General features: G+C 32.9%; 2 protein-coding genes across 10 annotated transcripts in view; one reads left to right on the forward strand and one right to left on the reverse strand.

Moving 5' to 3' along the window:
* LOC149930877 (regulator of telomere elongation helicase 1 homolog) overlaps positions 1–24,517 on the reverse strand; it is a 41,552-nt gene extending 17,035 nt beyond the window's left edge. For 6 of the 8 annotated variants that reach the window (XM_090158595.1, XM_090158594.1, XM_090158599.1 and 3 more), the window contains exons 1-15: positions 24,305–24,516; positions 22,577–22,796; positions 21,046–21,130; positions 20,178–20,402; positions 18,298–18,517; positions 17,221–17,430; positions 14,425–14,646; positions 14,236–14,360; positions 5,660–5,866; positions 4,906–5,188; positions 2,530–2,658; positions 1,801–1,916; positions 1,347–1,476; positions 1,166–1,269; positions 609–673 (exon numbers count right to left, since the gene is read on the reverse strand). In XM_090158595.1, coding sequence (XP_090014721.1) covers positions 609–673; positions 1,166–1,269; positions 1,347–1,476; positions 1,801–1,916; positions 2,530–2,658; positions 4,906–5,188; positions 5,660–5,866; positions 14,236–14,360; positions 14,425–14,646; positions 17,221–17,430; positions 18,298–18,517; positions 20,178–20,402; positions 21,046–21,130; positions 22,577–22,796; positions 24,305–24,463 — 2,500 coding nt within the window. In that variant the 5' untranslated portion in view covers positions 24,464–24,516. Of the gene's footprint in view, positions 1–608; positions 674–1,165; positions 1,270–1,346; positions 1,477–1,800; positions 1,917–2,529; positions 2,659–4,905; positions 5,189–5,659; positions 5,867–14,235; positions 14,361–14,424; positions 14,647–17,220; positions 17,431–18,297; positions 18,518–20,177; positions 20,403–21,045; positions 21,131–22,576; positions 22,797–24,304 lie in introns of all 8 variants that reach the window. The other 2 variants (XM_090158596.1, XM_090158601.1) reach the window with 2 other exon arrangements.
* Positions 24,518–24,975: 458 nt separating this feature from the next.
* The window catches only part of Efa6 (Exchange factor for Arf 6), a 121,265-nt gene continuing 120,604 nt past the window's right edge, over positions 24,976–25,636 (forward strand). Inside the window, exon 1 of one of the 2 annotated variants that reach the window (XM_090159543.1) lies at positions 24,976–25,293. In XM_090159543.1, coding sequence (XP_090015669.1) covers positions 25,150–25,293 — 144 coding nt within the window. In that variant the 5' untranslated portion in view covers positions 24,976–25,149. The remainder of the gene's footprint in view (positions 25,294–25,636) is intronic. The other variant, XM_090159546.1, reaches the window with a different exon arrangement.

Consider the following 25,636-nt stretch of genomic DNA (forward strand, 5'->3'; position numbering starts at 1 on the left):
CATAATTAAATTTAGCCTGGGTTCGCTAGGCTGTCTGCATAAAAGCATAGGTCAAGAAATTTTTAATAAAAAGATCATACTTCAGCTTTAAGTATCTGACAATAAAAGAAGATCGATATAGTAAACTAAATTTCCAAATATGCTGCCCAAAACAGGATTATGTCCAACCCTAGTAATAATTGCTGATAGGCTATATTATCATCTGCCTTTTGCTACTGCCACTCGCTCTCAGGCTGTAGATGTGTAGGCCTGGTGCGGTGTTTAGATAGTTCAACATTTTTTATGAGTTTGTCAAAATAATTAACATTAATAATGTCAAGTAAACTTCATTCGAGGGATTGGATTTACACTTAACACAGTGAAACACTGAGAGTACTGACATCTTCATAATCCCAGGTCCTTCCCATTTTACCCCCTTTTGGTGCAAATGGGCCTCCACTATAAGGAACGACCTCCTGACTCCTGTGGCCCTCTCTCTTCTGGCCTACAGCGGTTTTCAACAAACTGGGTCTTGCCTTCACCACCATAGATATGTTTATTTGCTTACTTAAATACTATTTAATTTTAAATTTAATAATGAACAAGATATTTCATTCAAAAGGAATTACTTGATTCGGAATTTCCTGGTTGAGTTCCATACATTTTTATTAAATCATGACTTTTATCATCAGACCTACAGTGTATAATTTAAAATAAGAATAAGAAAATGAGTAAAAGTAATGAAAGTAAATTAAAATATTAAATATTGGTTTTAATTTAATAATGAAATTTTTTCAATTAAATTTGTATCATAAATTCAATAGGATTTTGAGGAAGTGTGAAATGTACATTGGGGAACACCTACATGACAAATCATACTTATATACTAGAACCCATATTTTTGATTATTTATAACAGTATTAAGTTCAACAGGAAAACACTAATTAAAATGGATTCATTTTAAATGCAATTTAATCATATCAGTAACATTAATCGTGCCATTATAATTGAGGGTGGTCAGAAGAGTTTGTTAAGTTAGTAGGGGTTGAATCTTCCAAATTGGTACTTCATTACAAATGTGAGAAGTCAAAAAAGTCAATTTTGGATGTAATACGGGACCATCAGACAAATATTCTAGCAAAACAAATACATGTATAAATAAATAGTAAACAATGTATTTCTGTACCTGTTTTGAATTTTTGTAAAATTTGAGACTTGAGTTCTAACACTGATTTGGCTATTTGAAACAGCACTACAATCTAACCTATTCGAAGCTGTGACTGAATGATCCTATTAACAGAAAACAAGAAAAAATTTACGGTTACTGGAATACAAATGAAATTGGTGCAAGTTAACACATTTCTTACTTGTTGTTGACCTCTGTGATACTTGAAAAAATCACACAAAGATTTCTGAAGCATCCCAAAAGAGTTGAAATTTTTTACACTTCCTCTCACCCACTTTGAAAGTTGATTTACATATTCTTGTCGACCGAACCTAAATGTTAAAACAGTATAGAGTAAACCATTTTGTGACACACTAAAAAGGACTTGAAAATTGGTTAAAATTGTAGATATAATTTTAAATGTTTTGTAAATAGAAAATTAATTGAGTTCAAACAAACTACAAATATGAAACTTCACAGCTCATTTTGTTTGATTTAAAGTAGATGTTAGAAATTTACAAATTGCGGAATTACATACAAAAGCACATACACTATATAACCTCTTAGATTTTGACTAGTCTTACATCTAGCAGTATAGTGTTTCAAACAGACTAGCAGAAATTATCGACAATAGCACTTAAAATTTTGTTTCTTACCTATTATCACAAAGAAGAACAACCCCGAAATCATTTTTATGACGAATCACCCTTCCAATAGCTTGATTTACGGCTCTAATAGCTTGCAATAAATACCACTCCTCACCTGAGAGACCCTAAACAAAATGTAAACCATGAATTGAGCTAAAAACGAATTATTATTTTTGGTGTTTCTAAATTAATACTGAATGCATTTATGATAATTTTGAGCATGACAAAAATGTTAAAACATATGCAACTTTAATATATTATACAGAGGGGCTAAGTAAGCAAGTGCCAGTCTTAAAATTAGTCCATAATTAAAATAGCAAATAAATTAACCTATAGATCGTATTATAACTACCTTAAAATATGGAAAACATATTTTATAAAACCATTACATAATATTTGCATTTATTTGTACATTGGGACAATTCGTGGGAAACATGGTCTAGTTTCATAAGAAATCAGGGACTATTGGATCCACAACAATTTTACACCACATCCACCTTTGATTCAACTTCATAAATTGCGTTGACATACACATATTTTTCCTCCATGAGTATGAATAAAATCTTATTTGCTTTGAGGTCAACAGAATAATTTGAAAAGAGAATTCAAGGCATCTCCTCCTATGCAGTAATATGACTTCCAAACCCCAAATCACACTATCAAAATTCAAATTATTCTGTGGCCTTTAATAGGACAGTTGAATTAATTTCTCTTTTGAAATGTATTTATGATACCAACCTTTTGTTTGTTTTCAGTCAAATATTGTTTCTTTAGCTTCACTCTTTCATCAAAAAATGGAGCAAAAGGAATACCAGTTATAACAACAGCACGTGCGTGATCATTGGCAAAATCTAACCCTTCACTGATCTTAAATAAAAAAGTATTAATTAGGATGTTCTCATTATAGAAAATACAATAAAAAGTTTAAGTACAGAACAATCTCAGTCTGGCCAACAAAAAAAATGTTCAAAATATTCACCTAGCTCACCAGGATGGGGATTTGGAATTTTCTATAACTTTCTACACTGTTGTGCCATGAGTAAGTATTGACAGAGGCTCGTGTTATTTATTTTCCTTTAGCAGGGTGATTGACCAAAAACCAATAGCGAACAAATTTTAAACGCTAAAAAAACTTTCTTAATTGAAAAATAACATTTATTTGAACTGAACTCGTGTATTAAATTACCTCATCTAAAGAATAAAACAATTGCGACTAAGAATTAAACATATCGAGATAAGCTACACGGTTTCCATTATTTTCTTTATCAGTTACATCAAAATCACGAACCTTACCAAAAAATAAGTGGTCTAGGAAATACTTTAAGTTGGTATTTGTTCCAAATACCAACTTAAAACAAACTAAGTACCAACTTAAAACCTACTTAAAACCAAATTACTAATAATATGTAATTTTCTGACCACTAAAAACCAACTAATTACCAACTTAAAGAAAAAAGTATTTTCCCATCAACTTAATAACAACTTATTACCACTTTAACTAGTTTATTGAAATATTCTGACCACTTGAGCCTACTCGTGTTATTTATTTTCCTTTAGCAGGGTGATTGACCAAAAACCAATAGCGAACAAATTTTAAACGCTAAAAAAACTTTCTTAATTGAAAAATAACATTTATTTGAACTGAACTCGTGTATTAAATTACCTCATCTAAAGAATAAAACAATTGCGACTAAGAATTAAACATATCGAGATAAGCTACACGGTTTCCATTATTTTCTTTATCAGTTACATCAAAATCACGAACCTTACCAAAAAATAAGTGGTCTAGGAAATACTTTAAGTTGGTATTTGTTCCAAATACCAACTTAAAACAAACTAAGTACCAACTTAAAACCTACTTAAAACCAAATTACTAATAATATGTAATTTTCTGACCACTAAAAACCAACTAATTACCAACTTAAAGAAAAAAGTATTTTCCCATCAACTTAATAACAACTTATTACCACTTTAACTAGTTTATTGAAATATTCTGACCACTTGAGCCTACTAAAACCAACTTAATGTCAACTAAAATGTGTATACCAACTAAATACCAACTAAAATCCAACTTATTTTTTGGTAAGGGGATGTACCCTTTACAGCTTGACCTTCCCTTTAATGTTTAATAATGATTTTTTGTTACCAAAACAATAATTTTAAGCGTAAATAAATCTTTAGTAATATAAATTTTAAGCAAGTAAAAAAAAATTAGTCACTCAAAATTTTTCAATAAATCTCAGTAAAGTTTAATCACTCTAGTTTTTGATTAAATATTAAAAACTAAAAAAAAATGTAACCAGCTGTTCTCTATTCCGTTGTAAGGCCAAACTTTGCCTAAAGCTATATTAACATGAGCAAGGGGTCAGTTGTAGGCAGACTGGTTTGGTATATGATTAGAGTTTCCCAAGCAAGAGTGAGTGAGTTAAATAATAGGCCTTTATGTTTATGTAGCTCATTCGTCATAAAATACGTAGAAATTAAGTTTATGCTAAAAAAGGGTGCCTGGTCAAATTCATTCTTATGTCCAGGGCTTTTCTAAGTAAAACGTCATTGATACGTCACCCATGACGCAGCAGCAACATCAAAACACAAAGGCCAATGTTACTTTATAGAAAGACCTATTTTCGTATTATCAAATTAAATAATTTTGTCTGGGGGTGTTTAATTTTGAACGTTACACCTCGTTGGTTTACACCTCTTGCGAGTGATGATTTAATTACATGGTTTATGGTTTAGATATGGAACTAACACTAGGGAGTTTGTAGGAGAGAAAACCTAAAGAATGGAACTTAACAAACCCCACCTGCTTTGTATTCAAAACCAGAATTTGGAATTTAAAAACAGAAACCATAGACTCTTAACCTATTTTACATCTGAGTATTCCCTCCCTCAAACAAACTGAATAACCCCCTCTAGGAGCACGTTGTTAACAAACATTCCTCAGGTTGTCTTGACAGCGAAACTGTTCCTAGAATACAATTAAAATTTCTGTATGTCTGAGTTGAGTTTGGTTGAAAAGAAAATGCAGTAGACAAAGCCAGAAAGTTTATCAACAACTTTTGGCTCCAATTTTAATATAAGTGTACTGTTTAAAATAATAAAATAAAATACCTTTCCTCGGCAAACTCCAAATAAAACGGCTCCTTTGGATTTTTCATCATCAATGTTAGCTGAGTACTGTTCCATACAATCAGAGAAAGCATCTTTAGATCTAGGCTCTATAAAGATAGCCTTTTTGGCGGAAAGACTAGAAAGAAGCGGAGATGCCCTCCATTTTTCAATGCAATTGTTCATTAGGGTATAGCTAGGGAAAAAGACTAGCACTCCCTTAGGTACAGAGGTGCAGAAATTGTTCATTGCCATTCCCAATGATTTTACATAAGCTGGATTATCTCTGAAAGTGATAAATTATTATGTTAATGGGTGTCTTCTCATAGACATTCCATTTGTATAAATGTATAATTTCCAGCATTTACACATAGGAAAAAATGATTTTGAGACCTGAAATTTTACAAACCATTTGATCAATTCAATTCAAAGTTTGTAAAATATTCATACCTAAATGCACCATACCTTGTAACTTTCAAATTAAATGACAACTGTATACATAGCCACTAGTATCGCAAAATGAAATTCAAGACTATCATATCTTTTAATATATTGCACAATGAAGAGTATTGAATACAGTAATACCAGAAGTAAATAAACCAAAGATATCAGACCTCTATTTATCTCATACTAAGTGCACTTTCCATATGGCACTCTTCAATAACTTTGGTTCAATTACTTCTGGTATTAGGCAGGTCATAATTAAATCATGTTTTCCAAGTAAATGATACTAATGAAAATTACGAATGATACAAACCTATTTCCATAGGATGATGTAAGATTAATTCCATCAGGGCCTTTGTTTACAACAGCAACAAGAAATTGTTCTGGCTTAATAATATGAGGATTTTCAAGTTGAACTGGAAATGTAATCCCTAGCTCAGCTTCAAATGACTTCAATGGAGACAGTGTACCACTTGTTAGTATCATACAATGAATTCCTTGACTTATTAAATCACACATGCTGGAAATATTTAAGTGGTAAAATAAGATATTAGATTGCCAGGGGTGTCGCCAACTCCAGGACATTCAGAATTACATAAGGTTGAAAAAAATACCAAACTAATTGTTTAGTTGGTGCCTAGTTCTGTTATTCTACAACCAAGGTCCACACGGCGTCATCTACAAATCTTTTTTAAAATTTGCATAGACATATTTAATAATAATAATAATATTATTGTCTGGAATTATCCCCTTCAGCATAGCTGATTTCAAGGGATCTAAGAGAATTAATTTAGACTCCAAAATTGATAATATTTTTTACATATTTGCAAGAAATGCATTATTACTAAGAGTATTAAGAAGGAAAAATTAGTTTGTTATTGTATTACAAATTGCATGTTTGAAGAGACAGATATCCATTATGCCTCGAATATCACTTGGTAGGCTGTTCCAGAGATTAATGCCACTGCACTTCAGGGAGCTATCCCTAAGATTGGAATTTAATATTTCAAAAGAGAAATTTTGTTAGATGCCTCTTGTATTATATTATGGATGGTAGTTGGCATGCGAAAGAATTCTAGATAATCCAGGGAGTGTTCATTCAAGATTAGATGCCTAAATATTGGAAGGTGCCTGTTACATTCAACTTGGAGCTTAGTAAATTGTAATTGACAGTGTGTTTAGAGCTTCTGTAGTTGATGATCTCTAGGGACATACAAATATAGTTTTACAGTTTGCATTTATTTGATTTTGTAGTTTATTAAGTTAAGTAGTCTTTTCAGAGCAATAAAGTATGTCACCATGTCTATAAGGCTGGGTGTAATTGACTATCAATAACGTCTGATTCGTCGGACATCGTAACTTAGTTTTATTTCAGATAGTAGACTTTCTAGACAACCGGCTGGATTTTTGCCAATTACAAAAACTCCTCTATTAAAATAAAACATTTGTTGTATTTCACAATTTTTACAATTTAAATGTGGAAGTTAATTTATAATTGAAAATAATTATTTTTCTAATTAAATTTACTTAACATTTTTGGACATTTTTTTTATAACTGGAAAATGGTAATTAATTCTTCATTTTCCATTAATAATAATAATAATAATAATAATAATATGGTCTTTATTAAGGGATATCCCCTTCAGCAAAGCTGATTTTCAAGGGGGTCCCGGTAAAATATACAAAGCCTGTAGGTAACAAGACAAATAATTAAAACAATAAATTAGTTAAGTCCTTTAAAAATTAGTGAACACCGTTTTCGTGGATGGCATTCTTGAATTCACGAGTATTAGTAATAGTGCGTATAGAAAAGGGAAGATTGTTCCACAGTTTTATGCCTCTGCATTTGATCGATAGTGTACGTAGGTTAGTCTCTAGACTTTCAACATGGAAGGTGTTCGACATCCTCTTGTGTAGTGGGTATGAAGTGAAGCAGGTATTCGAAAGAGTTCGGTAATATAGTCAGGAGTTCGAGTAATTGTAACGAGGTGCATAAAGATTGCCATGTGGTTGTCTCGTCGCAGCTTGAGAGGGAGAACTGATATACTGTTACGAGCAGTGGTAGCAGAGGAACGCCTTGGTTGACTAAGAATGGACTTACAGATAGCATTTTGTTGAGTTTGAAGTTTGTCAAGTTTTGTAGCAGTTTCCGCACGGTAGAGAATATCCCCGTAGTCGAGTAGGGGCTATATAATTGAGTTGTAAAGCATCAGGAGTGTAAGAGTATCAAGATTTGGTCGAAGAGATCTGATGATCCAGGATCGTTTATTAACTTTTTCATACGTATTGATGATGTGATTCTATCAGTAATGGTTTGAGGGACAGCTTACTGCCCATTAATGGGCCCAAAATTGAAACAGCTTTAGCGAGGGTACCTTATCACCTATGAATTGCTGTATCATTTTCAATTCTATCCTTAACAGTGCGAGGGACAGTAAATGGGCTCTTAAGTGCCCTGTCCTCAAAAATGTTGATTATAACCAACAAGAACTTTCGTACTTTGAAAAATTATATTCAAAGGGGGGTAAGTTAGTTTACCCTATAAATTTAATACAGAATGATTTATTTAAACAAGTTAACCAAGATTTCCAAGCTTCAAGAATTACCTTCCCATAACATTGCCTTCTAGCCTTTCTTACGTTGTTCCTAAAGAAAAGTCGGTCCGACTTGTCTCTAGTTTTTGCTAGCTAAATATTAGGATTAGTTTTTGGTGGTTGGATTTGTTAGGAGCAGTGAAGTTCCTGTCTTTAGTTGTACTTTGCTAGAGTATAAGCTATTGTTCTTTTATTTTGATTGGTTATTGGTTGACCTGGGTTGTAATATACCACTTTACTATGTGAAGAGGCTCCTGAGTTGATTTTTGCTTCAGGCACTCAAAGATATTCTCTAACTCTCTACTTAAGTTGTTGATGCGCCTGGCTATGCAAAGTTCTCTTGTTTCCTTTCTGTGATATTCTGAAGCGTCATGTAGTTTATTAATTTGCTGGTTGAAATCAAAAGTAATATTTGCTTTAAGGCATTTAAGGTACAAGGCTTATACAATCTGGTTCTGCAGCTTGGACAGCAGTAAAAACGCATGGCTTGTTTAATGGTAATATCCACGCCTTGAATAGGAAAGTAGACCAGACATATATGACACAGGTGACCAGGGTTTGTTAACTTTCCTGCCAAAACTTACACCCAGTAGGAAGGCAATGTTGTTTTTCTTCTGAGTCACTTGGTGTTCCGGTGGATTGTCGTGTTGAGTTTACATTTAATGTCATTTTTAATACAGTTGGTAGAACTGTAGTTGTTAAAATAAATCAATATACCATCCAAAATCTTGGACTCGTTAAATAATTAAAATGCATTAAAAATAAAATTGTAGAGGAGCAAGATTTGTTGCAACTATGCCTTGGTCAGTTTTTTTTTGGAACAAGTTTTCAGAGAAATGGCCATAAAAAATTAATTATTGTGGGTAAGCTCTTTAAAATTGCAAGTTTCAGCATTTATATTTAATAAAGGTATATTTATGAAATAATTTGCCATATTAGGCTTTGTTGACATTTGTTTAAGGGTCATCGGTGGAATACTTTTCTCTAAATAATTTTCCAAAATCACTGCAATTTTTATTGTTAATCTGAAGGTAGACTAGTTAAAAGCAATTTGTTTAATGGTGGATGTTTTTTACAGGAAAAGAGATTAAAAGGAAACGCAAAAAGAACATTCATTCTGAGAGCAGTAACAGATGTGATGTTTGGAGAACTTTAAAACCATTTTTGAAAGCTAAAAAGTCTAATATCGATATAATTGATCGTAATGGTAAGGTAATTACCACACCTAAAGACATTGCCACGGAATTCAGTAACTACTTTGCGTCAGGGGAACAGAATATAGCAGGGATAATAGCTCCCTACCCCCATTGGTTCAGCAGGAAAGTAAAGAAAAATTTAAATTTCACTTGGTAAGTGAGGATACAGTTTTTCGCTACTTAAAGAATACGCCGATAAAGAAAGCTACTGGTTTGGATAACATACCACCAAAGTTTATACGATGCCTTGCAGGAATAGTAACCCCGTTTCTTACCAAAATTATAAATATCTCTTATGAGACTTCAGAATTTCCTACTGACTGGAAAATAGCCAAAGGAGACCGGACTAAAATGGAAAATTATAGACGAGTTTCTATCTTACCATGCTTTTCGAAGTCTATTGAGTACTTTTCTCTCAAACAACTACACGACTTTCTTGAACAAAATAATTACTTATACCGACTACAATCCGGCTTTCGACCAGGCTATTCCACGATGACAAGTATATTCTACTTGTTGGAATCCATAGTGGACAGATTGAGTAATGGTCACTATGTAAGTGTCCTGTTTGCTGACCTGAGTAAGGCCTTTGATACTGTGGATCACGACATTCTTTTAACTATACTTAAGAACAAGAATTTATCTACGGAGGCACTGAAATGGTTCAAGTCCTACTTTACTAATAGAAAACAGGCTGTGGTAGTCAGTGGGGAAATCTCAGATTACCAGAATGTCCAGTAAGGTGTTCCCCAGGGAAGCATTCTCGGACCGACATTATTTAATATATATACCAGTGATATAAATCAATCTCTGGCTACAAGTCTCTCTAAGGAGTACGCGGATGATAATGCTCTTATAAATTCGGCAGCAACAATTGATGAGTTAATGAGGGAATTGGAGAAAGATACACAAAATTTTAAATCCACTTTGAAATCTAGGCGCTTAGTACTAAACGAGGGGAAAACTGAATTTATGATTTTTTGCCCCAATGGAAAATCATTACAACCAGATGACCATAACACGATCGTAGGTACTGAAATCAAGAGGGTATCGTCCTACAAATATCTTGGGGTCATAATAGACGATACACTAACATATGGAAACATTACATCGATTACGTCATTAAAAAGACTAACAGTCGGTTAGGTATACTAAGACCGCTACAAGCATCTCTTGACACAGACACCCTAAATATATTATACAAAGCCCTTATACAGCCAATTTTCACCTATGGTGATATTTTTATAACTCGGGCAGTCAATCCAATTTAAAGAAAATACAAATTGCTCATAATAACGGTGCACGTTTTGTGGCCAGAAAGAAGAAAGGAACCTCAGCTACATATACACGAGACCAATTAAACTGGCTCACACTGAAACAGCTTTATGTTAAAAATATCTTGATACTTATGAATAAAGTGTCAAAAAATCGCTGTCCAGAATATCTTTTTGACTTTTTAGAAAACCTGCTGAAGTTCATAAACACCAAACCCGCGGTTCTAAACTAGACTTTTATTCTGACCATCTAAAAACATCCTTACGTAATAAGAGTTCTAAACATCGTGGAATAAGTTTGTGGAACAATATGAAAAGTGAATTAAAACAAATAGACCATTTTAAACAATTCAGGGAAGATGTGACAAAATATATTATTAGCATGGACTATATTTCAGAGTTTAAATTCCTTATTTTATTTTTATTTTATTTTTAAAATTAATACTCGGGACCTCTTTGTAAATCAATTTTTTTTTGAAAGAGACATCCAATAAAGCCTTTTATTATTATTATTAAGTGGCCATGTAGGGGGGGGGGTACTTGATTTGGAACTATGTTTTCTTTTACAAGTCGTAAGTTGGTTTTCCAAGGAGGATTTCATACCGCGCGGGAGACTTATTCTCCTTGGTGTAGCCATGTGGTGCAATTACTTACTTATTTAATTTTCTTAGCTTGTAACGGATGGCATCCGGGTCCATTACAGTGAACCCTCCCATTTTTTATAAACATTTTTTAGTTATATGACAGTATAAATGTCCTGCGCCACGTGATTTCATTGTCTCTTTCTCCTTGTCTCGCCCGGAGATGGTTGCCCGTGATAGGTTTTTAATCTTTCCCCAAGAATTCCCTTTTGTATTATAAAGATTTCCCCGAGATATATTATGCCTGAACGAGGTAGTTCCGATGTCATTGTAAGGGATATTATTTTTCTGAATATTAAACCTGTTTTTGACTGAATCAGCTTGTGTGGTGATTTTCACTTATAAGACTCTTAGCCCGAACCCGAACTTTTAAACGCTTACCCTAATTGTGTTACATCCTTCATGGGATACGATTTAGGAAGGTGAAACTGTTACAAGCTTAACACCAACGATAAAGTCATCAACTCTGAGAATATCACGTCTCAGCAGAAAGGTGAATTGGTTGAAATACTTAAACAATTTCCTACCAACTGGATCCAACATAAAATCCAGCTGAAAGAAGGGTCGCAACCAGTACAAAGAAAACCAAGACGTTTCACCAAGAAAAGAGCAAGAAATTGTAGATGAAGAGGTCCACATTATGTTAAAAGAAGGCGTTATCTTTCCCTCAACTTCTCCGTGGGCTGGTCAGATTCACATCATAGGTAAAAAGGATGGAGGTAGCAGTTTGTGTAAATTACAAAAAAATTAACAACTTAATCGAAGATGACCCATATCCACTACCACGTGTACATGATATATTAGACAAAATTAAGCACCCAAAATATATAACCAAGTTGGATTTACGAGCAGGGATTTGGGAGGTTCCAATGGATCCGGAAAGTGAGGAATACACTGGATTCATAGTCAACAAAGGCAAGTATCAATTCAAGAAAATGCCGTTTGGACTTAAAACCTGTCTTTCCACGTTTCAACGATTAATAGACCGAGTCCTCAAACATGGTGACCGCTTGGGCATATACTGGTACTTAGATGACATCGTCATTGCTAGCCAGACTTGGGCTGAACATCTCAAGGTCTTGAGGTTTGTATTCTCACAATTAGAGAAGGCCGGGCAAGCCATCTTTCCAAGTGTGCTTTCGCTTGCCGAGAAGTAAATGTGCTGGGTCATATTATAAGCCGAGAATTATTAAGGGGTACAAATCAACGAAGATAAGGTCAAAGCCATCAGAGAGTATGCCACACTGAAAAACCTTAGCTCCACTCCAGCACCTTAAAAGAAAAGGTGTCGCTTGGAAAAGGGGAGATGTCGAAAAGAATAGTTTCCAAGAAGACAAAAACAGTATTGCTAATGCAGTTGTTTTACAAGTGCCTGATCCGAAGGTCCCGTTCATAGCCCCCACAGATTTCATGTTACATCTAGGTCTAACAATCCCCCAACTTTTAACCAAATCAGTGAGAACCACCTCGGGTCGTCTCCTCGTAAGTAAACTACGGTTTTGAAATAAATGTGTTTAAGGTATTATCAAAGTAGGGGGAGTGTTGAAATAGTACTTCATCAATAGGTTATAACGTATTGCTCTTGTAAATGAAATTGGGAAATTTAATCAGTCTGCCTGGCAGCATTGCTTGTTGCTGAATTATTATGAATTGTTTTTATCCATGTTATAATTTCCATGGTACCCCCTCCCCCTTTTCCCGTGAGATAATTACAGTGGTACCCTCTCCCAATTTCTCCATGCGACAATTTGAGTGGTACTCCCCTCCCCCTTTCCCACGCGAGAATTTCCGTGGTACCCTTTTCCCTGCAAAAATAACTCAAAACTCGCAGTCGTCCCAAACCCCCATGTACCCCTTTTAACCCTTACCAAAAATTAAGTGGTCTAGGAACTTGGTTTTAAGTTTGTATTTGGGACAAATACCAACTAAAACCATACATAAAAACAACTTAATGCCAACTTAATATCCACTTATTACCCCTTTAACTAGTTTATTGAAAAATGCTGACAACTTAAAACCAACTTAACACCAACTAAAATGTGTATACCAACTAAATACAAACTTATTTTTTGGTATGGGAACTCCCTGTAACCAATTGCTGATTTACTCTCATGACGAACAAATAAAAAGACGCTCGTCCTTGAGCCCAGATTTAACTGTCCCGCGGGCCACGCTGTTTATAGTCGAACCAGCTCAGTAACGAAGTGAAAGGCAGTCTCGGTTTCAATCTGTTTTGCAGACCGCTTTCTCTTTACCGCCCCACTTTGGTCTTCCTTACTGACTAACCAAAAGCTCGATCGAACGAACCAAGTGGTTTTTAGAATATAGATACGGAGAAAACCGCTTAGGGAGAGTAACCTTTTAACACAAGTGCGAAATCCGATACGAAACTCCAAAAACATACTCAATGACAAAAATATACCCAACGACCTAGTATTAAGGTTAAGCATAACAACCACGGGTTATACACCGAGAAATTACCTTCGGCGATGTCACGTTAGACCCGATTTCTTAAATATACTCAATGACCTAGTATTAATGCGAAGCGTTAGGTATACCTTCGGCGATGCCACGTTAGTCGCGAATGAAAGTCAGAAAAAAAATGCGACGAAAGGGTCTTAAGAGTTTTATTATGTAGATAGAAATTAGTTGTTTTTCTTGCAGCTTTGAGTGCGCTTAAGTTTCAGTCCTATTAATTTTAGCAACTATGAGCCCTCATAATAAATTTATAGAGAGCAGCTATTGAGTAAATTCATGGTGATTTCACAATTGACCAAAACCAATTTAATATCAAAAAAATATTTGGACCCAAAGAAACAAAAGGTGGCACCATGGTGCAATGGTCGAGGTGGCTCACTCTGTAATGAATATTTGGACTAGATATATAGGAAGAGAGAGAGGAAATAAGGGTTTTTTGAGGTTGGACTAGACAGTGGTTCATTTAAGCCCTGCTGCATGGTAGGGGGTGATTTTAACTAAAGAGATGTCAATTAAAAGCTATAGAATGCGTTCCGTGTTTATTGAGCGTTACAATTATGCATGATAATTATTTAGGTTTTCATGTTATTTTCAAAGACTCTTTGTTATTTCAAGAATTTAGGTCTATGAATTTGATAGATCTTCAGCGAGATTAGTAAAACTTAATATACAAGTAGAGTGCCCATTTCAAAGTGCAATACATTACCTTCTCTCTGGAGAAAGACACCAACAATCAAGCACCCAACTCTTCTTACTGGAGGTTGATTTAGCGGGGTCCCAATAATCATGTTTTTTGTATTTATTTTGCTTCGATTCGTCAGAGATGCATAGCTATAACCATTTTTCATAAATATTAGAAGATGTCATAGTAACTGTAACAATAAATAGTACTTGCCTTGTAATGTTGGTCGAATTTGTTGAGTTTATTCATTGAAACACTTTTAGCATCACGCTTTTGATAAGAAAAAACATGCTCAAGCATTTCGGAAAACTTGATCAAACCAGCATTTTTGGTGCTTCCAAATGATTGTGAATCATTCAAATTACTAATTACTTCTTCAAGTACCATTTGCACATTGGGGGCAGTTGATTCATTCAATCCAGCTTTTCTTAATATCTTAAACACATGGACTTAAATTTTAAATTTAGGCATTTAAAAATTAACTTTATGATTTTATTGTACACCAAAATCAACAAATAGAGACATTTATCTGCAGGGTTGGCATTTTTTTAAATCAAATCAATTGAATTTTGATTTAAATTGGATTTTTATACAATTAATGTCTCTTGTATAATTAACGGATGTTTTACATTTTGAGTAAAATAATTTTGAAATAAATGAAATCTTACCTGAATTTAATTACTATTTACATAAGATTATAATATACTAGCTCCCTATAAGTTATTATTATTATTATTAATGAGTGGGGAGAAGGACGAGAAATAAGTCCATTCATGCAATTCAACCATCCATTGTGGAACCCCAAACCTTAAGACTTAAAAAGTCCAATATCCAAACGAAGCATCTGCTTTGCCAGCAGGCTACAGAAATAAGAGGTTTCCAAGTGATGCATTCCAAGAGGCTTGAACCCTTTTGCCTCGTAATAAACACACCTGCAAAGTACATTCCTCCTCAACCTGACAAGCCCTACCGAATGTAAATTAATTGATTTCAATCAAGTAAAGTTGTCTGTTAAGTAAGCAGTGGCCTGTTAGTAGGCCAACTAACAACCTGATATTGGACTTAGAGAGCGAGATAAACTCTTTGGCTCTCTGCCTATAGGGGCCCAAGATAAACTCTTTAGCCAAAGCTTGGGTTGACCCCTTACAAAAAAAAAGTTGGTTTTTAGTTTATATTAAGTTGGTTTATACATTTTAGTTGATATTAAGTTGGTTTCAAGAAGGCTCAAGTTGCCAGCATATTTCAATAAACTAGTTAAAGGGGTAATAAGTTGGTTTTAAGTTGGCTGGAAAATACTTATTTTTTTAAGTTGGTAATTAGTTGGTTTTTAGCAGTCAGAAAATTACATATTATTTTTAAGTTGATTTCAAGTTGGCTTTAAGTTGCCTCCATTAAGCGAAATCAGAGTTGGTTTTAAGTCTACTTCTAGTTGGTTTTAAGTGGTTTTTAAGTAGGTTTTAATTTAGTATATAGTTGATATTTGTCTCAAATACCAACTTATATTTTGGTAAGGGACAGTCAGTCATAGAATTAGAGATAAGGCTTTGCACTATGCTAGAGGGGATAGGAACAGCAGGTATAGGACCAAACAAACCAGCCTCTGCCCCTTTCTTGGCCAAGACATCAGCTTTCTCATTACAATAGAACCCTTGATGGCCAGGAACCCAATAGAGCTGAAATTTTTTATTTGTGCCTAGCTGCAAAGGAGATTTAAACAGCTATATAGTAGTTTAGAAGAAATCTTTAGATGATTGAGAGATTCTAAAATGTTGACACTTTAGTTATTTCGTTTAAATATTCCGCTAATCAAGGATTTCCCCAGCCAACAAACTTATCGCTGTAAAATTGAAAACAAGCGTCGTTAGGGCTAGCGCCGCTCTACATGCTAACTTAGATAGCCATTGTCGCTATCAACAGAAGTTGAAGAAGCTAAAAAGATAGGGCAAAAAGTAGCCGCAGGGAGTCACATATACTGGTTCTAATTTTTTATGGGACAAATTGCTGTTTAAATCTATGGCTTATCCTAACTTATAGGGAGCTAGTATATTATAAACGTATGCAATTTAATATTTTAGTTTGCTCAGATTTGCTATGTATTTCAATTTTTCAAGAAACTATTTTTATAATTTTCTATTCCTCCATTAAAATACATTGTATGATTCAAATCAATGATTAAAAAAAATATTGATTTAAATCATCCAACCCTGTTTACCTGAGTTCATTATAAGATCCAAAAACTGACTTAAGTTATACCAAATTGTACTTTGCTTTAAATTATGGAAAAAAAATGCAGATATGACAATTATAAAATTCCCTGGCCATTTATGCATATTTTACCTGACTTATTTTTTACCTATATTTTAGTAAAGTTTTCTCATTGGCAACTGCAGTTAAATTCCCTGAATTTAATACTAAATTTTCAAATACCCCGACTTTTAGACCCATTTTTGAATTTTAACTTTTCTAGGAATTCCAAGTACAAGCCCTCTTGAAGAAAAATAAGAACTTTTATACATTCTACTGATTGTAAGACGAAAAACAGTCACACCTTTGACTGAACCTGTTACCTGTATGAGGAGAGAGAGAAAACAGGTATAAAAGATAATTCGCCTTAACGGCAGCTCCATTTTTCGTTAAAGTTAGTTATCGATGCACATTTCTCATCTTACATGAATGATGGAAGCCACTTTTAAGAATTTCAGAGTTTTTATTACCCATAGCTTGAAGTTTTTAAAATATATTCTATTGTATTGCTTGCTCTAAGCCTCTTAAAAACTTTTTCATCTTTTGGTAACTAAAAACAGTACTTCATAACTTCTTATTTAGAATAGGGTTATATTTAAATGTTTTTAATATTTTGACTACCTACATAAATTGCAGGTAAATCTCGAGACAAAGAAATTCCAGGTATATATATGTAAATGTATATAACTTATATAAATGTATATAACTTAATTTATTGAAAATGTAAAAAAATATGGTTTCGATGACCGATAAAATGACACGTACCTCATATATATATCCCCCATTTTTAATAATTCCTTTCTCCGGTGTTGCTTGAGCTGAAAGTTCGTCCAAAACCTTCTCAATTTCTGTGAGCATCACCTTGAGTGAAGCCAAATCATCAATACTAATATTCATATCAATATCAGATGGACTACCATAATCCATTGCGTCTGGTTTGTTAAAATTGGCAAACTTTTCAAGTAGTTTGGAAACCTAAAATTTTCAGATACACCTTTTAATATTTTCTATCAATGATGAAACAAAGGGGTGCGGAAAAAGAGGTCTGCCTTAGGTGGTTTTTATTTGGGGAGATTTTGTTATTAGTGAAGTACTAAAACTGTTGACAAAATTGTTTACCTCCGAATAGTCCCTAATTATCTCACATTAACCCAATGAACATGAAAATTACTCATCTAATACTCTTTCTTAAAAGGTATTCCAATAAAGAAGCATTATATTATTATTATTAGAAGACCAACCAGAGATCCATTGTGCAACCCCAGAACTTATGACTTAAAAAGTTCAATCTCCAACATAAAACTGAGAATCCATTTGGCTGGCATGTTAAAAGAACTAAAAGTTTCCAGCTAATGCAAACGAAGATTCTCAAAACCTTAAGCTGTGTAACTTTCTCTTTAAGGTGTAAGAGCTTGAATGTTAATTAGTTCTCAAACACAAAAATAGGATAATTTTCTTTAAACATTTTCAAAAAAAGACCAAAGTATTTTCTGTATAGTAAAAATGTAATTGATGTGTTATTTCCAAAAAAAAACCATAATCCACCTCTACATTAGATGGCTCTTAGAATCGTTTTTACAAAGTCTAGTATTTGGTATTTTAAACATGTTTAAAAAAAACCAAACATTTTGAGCAATTATAATTTCTAGCTTAATTTAAAATTGGAAATCATTTGAAGGATTATGGATAAAGAGTTCTTATAAACAAAGTATTTGAAGGGATTAAAAAATAAATTTTTAAGATTGGGAACAAATTTAAGCTTGAAACAAAATTTCCAATTTGATAGCAGACCTCACTTTAACTTATATGATATTGTCAATTATGAAGAGAATCTAATATTACTTCTGAAATTGAACAGGCAATATCCTTGGATTTAACTTGAAAAGACATACTATCTTCACAAATGTTTTCTATATTATGAGCTTCGTCAAATATTAAAACACTATTTGCAAGCTTAATGCTTTGAGACTTTCTTGTTTTCGGGTCTATCAAGTAATTGTAAGGCGCAAATATCACATTTGCTTTACGATTGGCCTCTTTTGCACTGTAGTAAGGGCAGCATCTTAAGTGAAAGAAACAAAAAAAATTAGTTTCCCCGAAAGTTGTTTACTTATTTAACTGGGATTTTTTAGTTTATATTGATTTCATTGCTATTTAATTACTCCTGCATGCAAGTAAAATAATGCAAGCTAAAATTTATCCATTTAATAAATGTCATGAGCATTCCATAATTTATTAAAATTTTAAAATATTTATCTTGCATGACGACAAAATTAATGATTCCATTTATATTTTTAAATTTATTTACTTTTAATTTAAGTTTTACCAGGCTGAATTGGCATTGTTACATAAGCTATATATACTTTTATATTTTAATTATATTTATATTGACAGATTTACTGTAATAAATATAATGTTAACTAAATTTGTCTATGTAAACCCTGCTGGGTCTCCTTGTAAATCAGGCTAGACCTGAATGGTGTCACCCAATAAAGCATTTAATTATTATTATTAAGTGTTTTAGGTAAGTAAAATCAATATTTAAATTGTAACTTAATTAAAGCTTAAATGATAAAAAATTGTATTTGTTAAATGAATAATGCCGTTATTTATATTAAGGGATAATAACTGAATAATTATGTTTTTGTTAATGAATTTAAGTACTGCTATTGGTCAGTCTAACAGTCAGCCGAAGACGCAGAGAACAACAAATTTTTTTTAATGCATGTGAATCTTCTCAACATAGTCATTCTCAATAACATAAGTTAATTATATAGTAGCTCCCAAGATGTCGAAGTCGCGTCGTGTCGCCATCTGATGGCGAAAAATCGAATGTGCTTGCCTGTGAAATTCGGTTTTGTTTCAACAACAGGATTGAATCTCGTTAAGCGAATTGTCACGAAGAAATAAGCTTTAAACTACGGATATTTTACAACGGGTCAAGGTTTGACTGCTGAGTTTCGTTTAGTCTAACAGGAATAAAATCGCATTTACCAAATAATTATCTTATTAAAACTCTTTATTTAACCAGCCGATTAGAGCGTATACATAAACTTGTAAAATACTGGAGATGAATTGATTGTTGATCGACCTCCGGAACTTCAATGACCCGCAACCTCTCCTGCACGTTCCTTAAATAGCATCCGAAAGAGCCCGCCATTGCTGACCGTTGAACCCCAGATAAGCCGACCACCGCCGGGCTGGTGGCGCCATATCTCTCCACTCATGAATATACTACAAATGTAATCAAACCCACCGAGGCTACCCAATACAGCTCCCCGTTACAATTGGTTGTTTTATTTAAATTTCCCCCAAATCAAGGATTTTGTCAGTCAACAAATCCATTGCTACCCACGTTAAATTTAAAACAAGCATTGTAAGGGCAGCTAGCTCCATTCTATGTACGAACTTCATGCGCTACTGTTTGCTTGTATCCATGGAGATAGCCATTTTCGATATCCACGGAAGTTGAAGAAGTTAAAATTAGGGCAAAAAGTCCCTGCAGAAAGTTTCGTATACCAGTTTTGATTAACGTTAGATTTATGACGGATTCAAACTTTTAGGGAGCTAGTATATTATAAACTTATGTCAAGTACAGTAAATAGATTATCGATAACTATTCTAATGTATAGATTTCCAAACACAAACTCTTGCATTAGCTGAGATGATTTAAATTTAAAAAATTTTAAATGGATAGTTGTTGCATCACGACCAAATCCTACCGATGTTTTCTTCCAAGTTTTACAAGGTCTTCAATATCCAAAACACCAGGTTGTTTAAAATCTGGTTCGGTGGCTACTTTCTGTTCAGTGTTCAAATAAAAAGGACAGGTTCGACTTTTTACTTTAGCACGGCAAGCGTGGAGTTTTGCTGCGTTCGATTCAAGGCTAGCCACTTCAGGTAAAAGACACATTTGATCTCGCGAACCCAGAACAACAGCAGGCATGCTTTAAATGAAGCAACAACATAAATTAGTTTCCAATAAAAGACAATACAAGTACCATACATAGTATAGTTTAATTTCCTCTTTCCGTAAATACTTGTTAAGGCTAATGGTAATAGTGAGTGTGGAGAACTGTTGCCTTGGGTGGCATCCCTTACCAAAAAATAAGTTGGTATTTAGTTGGTATACACATTTTAGTTGATGTTAAGTTGGTTTTAAGCAGGCTCAAGTGGTCAGAATATTTCAATAAACTAGTTAAAGGGGTAATAAGTTGTTATTAAGTTGATGGGAAAATACTTTTTTCTTTAAGTTGGTAATTGGTTGGTTTTTAGTGGTCAAAAAATTACATATTATTTGTAAGTTGGTTTTAAGTAGGTTTTAAGCTGGTATTTAGTTGGTTTTAAGTTGGTATTTGGAACAAATCAAGAAAATAAACAATAAAAAAATTCAGATTAAATTGTAAAACCAGCTGATTTGATTTAATCAAAGGGCCAACACTGATATGCAAAGAAAATATTGTAATATTGAAAGTCAAATCTTGACTTTAATCACATAAGAAAAACACAAGAGCTGTATTGAAACTTATCTAAGATAGAGACAAAAAGGTCAGAATTACCTAATTTGCTTTAAAAATTGGATATACTTACTGATTGTAATTAGTTTTCTTTAGTTCTTGAACTACTTGAGACAGCTGAGAATGAGTTCTAGATGTGTAGATCACTTTGGTTGGTGCTAAGAACAAAGTATTTATTGTTCAATATGTCTTTGCACTATTTAAGTTAACAAACCTAAAAACATACGTAACATAATCGCTAATGAGTATGCCATAAAGGTATTTCCATTAATGAAAACTTTTTCACATTATACCTCATTTCAAAAATGAAAACTGTTTGATGAATAGCAAATGAAAGTTAGTGAACCAGATACAGCGCAAAAATTAATTAACATGTAATTAATAATCTTACTATATGATGCTGGAAGATTATAATAAAATAAAAAGGCCCTTTTACAGCCTAATTGAGAGATAATTTGAAAATTAATGAAGAATAAATTAATAGCTTCTCAATAATTTGGTTTCATCTTCACATTCTGTTTAAGATTTTTGCCATTTTCTTAATTAATTATATGAGTTAACCCTTACCAAAAAATAAGTTGGTTTTTAGTTGGTATTCACATTTAAGTTGATATTAAGTTGGTCTTAAGTGGTCAGCATATTTCAGTAAACTAGTTAAGTTGGTAATAAGTTGGTGGGAAAATGCATTTATCTTTAAGTTGGTATTTAGTTGGTTTTTAGTTGCCAGAAAATTACATATTTTTTAATTTGGCTTTAAGTGGTCTTTATTAAGTAACATTTTAAGTAAGTTTTAAGTTGGCTTTAAGTGGTCTTTATTAAGTAACATTTTAAGTAAGTTTTAAGTTGGCTTTAAGTAGTCTTTATTAAGTAACATTTTAAGTAAGTTTTTAGTTGGTGTTAAGTTGTTTTAAAGAAGGTTTTTAGTTGGTATTTAGTTTATATTTGTCTCAAATACAAACTTAAAACCAACTTAAATAGTTCTTAGACCACTTATTTTTTGGTAAGGGATTAAATGATGTTTAAAAAAGACAAATTTTTTATTGATATCAGACCTGTTTCAATCAGTGAGGGAGGTACCTCTTAGATCGCCCGTCTTTACTGTCAGCTCGAACTAACTTCACTATTCAACTGCCCTCATCATTAAGCGTCTCCCAATATATAACAATACAAAGACGCACCGGGGAGCCACTAGCATTATACAGCTCTGTTTGGCCTCTTGCCAATAATGGGTCTTACAATGCACAGATTGAAATTTCGAGATTTCAAGAGGGCGAGGGTACACTGACAAATAGAGGGAAGCATATAATAAATGAACTTTACTCGCTAGCTTATATATTTGGCTATCTTTTGGATCAAATGAAATATAGGTAGTATTCATAGCTTGCTTGTGTTCATTGCCATGGTAACGCATATAGGTCAGCCATGACATTAAGGTGGTCAAGTGATTATTTCACAGAATCGTGTGACGTTTAACCTCGTGATTCATGACGTGAAATTTATGTCATGGCGGCCGTTTCAAGGCGGGGCTTAGCTACGACGTATGCCTATGACCCTACGAGCAAGCTCCCAATATTGAAGGATGAAGGTAAGTTTAAAGCAAATACCTAAATCAAAGGAGTCAGAATTTCCAACTGATTTCCCAATTTGACTGGACAAACTTTTAAAGTATACGTCAGCTCTTTCTTGAGAGTTAGGACCATTTTCCAATCCCATAAGAGAAATTTGTTGAAAAGCTTGATGATGTTCTAGCCAGGCCAAGGCTCCACAAAGCAATGATAGAGTTTTTCCTGTGCCGGTAGGGCTTTCGAGTAAACCATTTTGACGCTAAAATTTAATGAAAAAAATATTTTATTGGCTCTCAATTTGTTTTATCAGTGCAAAAATGTATTTAATTACAAGATGTGTAACATAATAACCAGGGTTGTTTGATTAAAATCAAGTTGATTTAAATCAGCGATTTAAATCGCAATTTTAATGAAATGATTTTTTTTTAAATCGTTGATTTAAATCTGTTCCTATAAAAGATTGTTTAAAAGGTATTAACTTTCCATAAATGAGAGATTTACTATTGAATTATTATATTTTAGACCTGTTTTGTCATTATATTACACTATTACCTATCACTACCAGGATCCCTTCCCAACCTCATTTTTGGTTTTTTAAAAATAATGGACTCTCGGAGGCTGAGAAATAAGGAATTGTTTTAAACTGGACCTGTGGCCAGTAGAGCCTAGGTAGTTTAATTAAAAAACTGGCCACTGGCCACTTACCATTTTTAACCTTCAAAATCAGGCTTTCATAATTTATGGTCAAATTATCTACTCTTGACAATATGTGCTAGGGCATAGGCTTAATAGGTTAGTTATTATGGGTATTTCAAAATTTTGGAGTGTTAAATAAAGAACTATAAATCTTGAAGGGAAAAACTTTGAATTAATTAAGTTTTCACCAGGGCCATTTAATTTTTAAACTGGCGATTGGCCTGTGATAGTGCCTTATTTCTCACACTGTTTAGTTTTACTTCAAGGTTACTCCTGTGATACAAATATACTTATTTCTTGGAATAAATATTTTTTGACATGATAAAACTGTCTACTATTGAATATTATTTATACAGAAATAATAATTATATCAATAAGCTTATATATTGCTTTTATTAAGTGACAAAAACCTAAAAATTAATAAAAAATTAAAAAAAACGATTAAAATAAAAAAAAATCTGATTAAAAAATCGATGTTTTTGATTTTTTTTAAAAAATCAAAAAAATCAACAACCCTGTAGACACCAATAATATAGATTCTTTGATCTTGCCATCAATCAACCAGTTAAAATATACTTTTTCAAAATGGTTTTTAAAGTGTAGTCCACGAAAGTGGCAGTGCATTTATATTTGCGGTTAAATCAGTAATAACAAAATATGTGGACACATGTGCACAGTAACGTCTCAGTCTTCCATAGTGTCTTCTGACGCTATTGAAGCCCACGCTGGTGACAAGTTTGTTTTCACTGTCTCATGCTGGCGAAAAATTCAACCATGATGGCTGTGGATCATTGTCTCCAAGTATAAATAAATACATTCTTGTGTCCATGGTGCAGTGAAAGAGACGGAGAAAATTGAACAAATTTTCACAGAGATTTCTAGTGTAATTGATTGTGTAGTCTGACAAAGATTTTACTGTAAATTTCAATATTATCATCCCAAATTTTGATACTTTTTACTGATAAAAAGATTTGTCATTATAAATATGTCAAATAAAGGTTCAAGATGAAAAGTTGTTTAGACACTAAAATTTACAAAATTTCCAAAGCTATGAGATTTTTAAAGCCATACCTTTCGTAAACATTCTAAAAGTTTACTTATGTAATCGATTTGAACTTGGTAAGGTTCATGAGGAAAGCCAATGTTAATTCCATCAATGTTAAAAAAATGGTGCTTTGATGTTTGGCAGTCGGATTTCACACCACTACTTTTATCATTATAATTCATCATAAGCAAATTAAAAATCAACGACGATTACAAATTTATCAATGTATACATAATATTAAATTCATGGTAAAACATAATTTCTTTTATTAAATGCCTAGACTAACTTAACGAACTTAACCTTTCCTCATGATTCCCGCAAAAATTCCGAACTCTATAACAGCGTTACCGGCCAACGAAAAGAGATATTTCCCTTCAAAATTGGTGTCCAAGAAAAATTAAAATATTTGAATGAAAATTATAAACTATTTTCAATACTAAGTTGTAAAAAAATATAAATTTGAGTAGTTATTTGAAGCAAAAACCTTTTAGAATTGACATTACGCATAAATGTTTTATTTTCAAAATGAGTTTATAAACGGTATCAGCCTAATGCCATAAACACCAATATCATGCAGTAATGTTTTAAGTAGCCCAATAAGATTTCTATTTTATCTTTCATTAATGAAAAGTGGACTACAAACTTTAGAAATTTGATAAAAAAAACTCCCTTCTTTTTCTGTAGTCTTTGGAACCGTCTGCTTATTCTGTTCTTGGCCTACTGTCACTTGCAGAGGCTTGAACTTGAGTCGTGTTTCTAGAAAATATACTATTTCTACTTAATTTATTTGTTTTATTGTGATATTATGAAGTTCCTAACGTGGAAGTATCTCGTATGAAAGACTAAAACTTTAATACATAATGTCCAGATCATGGAAGAACAAGTAAAATGTGTTGAATTGAAAAGAAGTGATTCATATGGTTTTGGATTTTCCGTTTTTGGAGGTTTAGGATCAGACTTTCCACCCGTTATATATGATATAGTTGAAGACTCACCTGCTGCAAATTGTGGAGAAGTAAGTAGAAAACTCATTTCTAATTATTTATCTATATATATTTTATCAAAGATTGAATATGATTATGAATTGGTTTTGGTTATTCACTATCTTATTATTGAAGTCAATGGTAATGTTGTGGGTTGCATTACATTATAATAAGTAATAACATTTATAATACATATTTGTAATGTTTCCTTAATTTGAATTGTCATTCACTGCTATTCATGGAATCCTAGTTGATTTTCTATTATATCAGGTACTGACATAAAACTAAACCATCCTTTACCAGTGTAAGGCCTGGTGCCTTGTATTGAGTGCATGACAATAGACCCCACACATTACATTACTTAATCTAGTGGAC

The sequence above is a fragment of the Leiobunum rupestre genome, chromosome 9, assembly GCF_980474605.1.
Source record: "Leiobunum rupestre chromosome 9, qqLeiRupe1.1.hap1, whole genome shotgun sequence".
Lineage (NCBI taxonomy): Eukaryota > Metazoa > Arthropoda > Arachnida > Opiliones > Sclerosomatidae > Leiobunum > Leiobunum rupestre.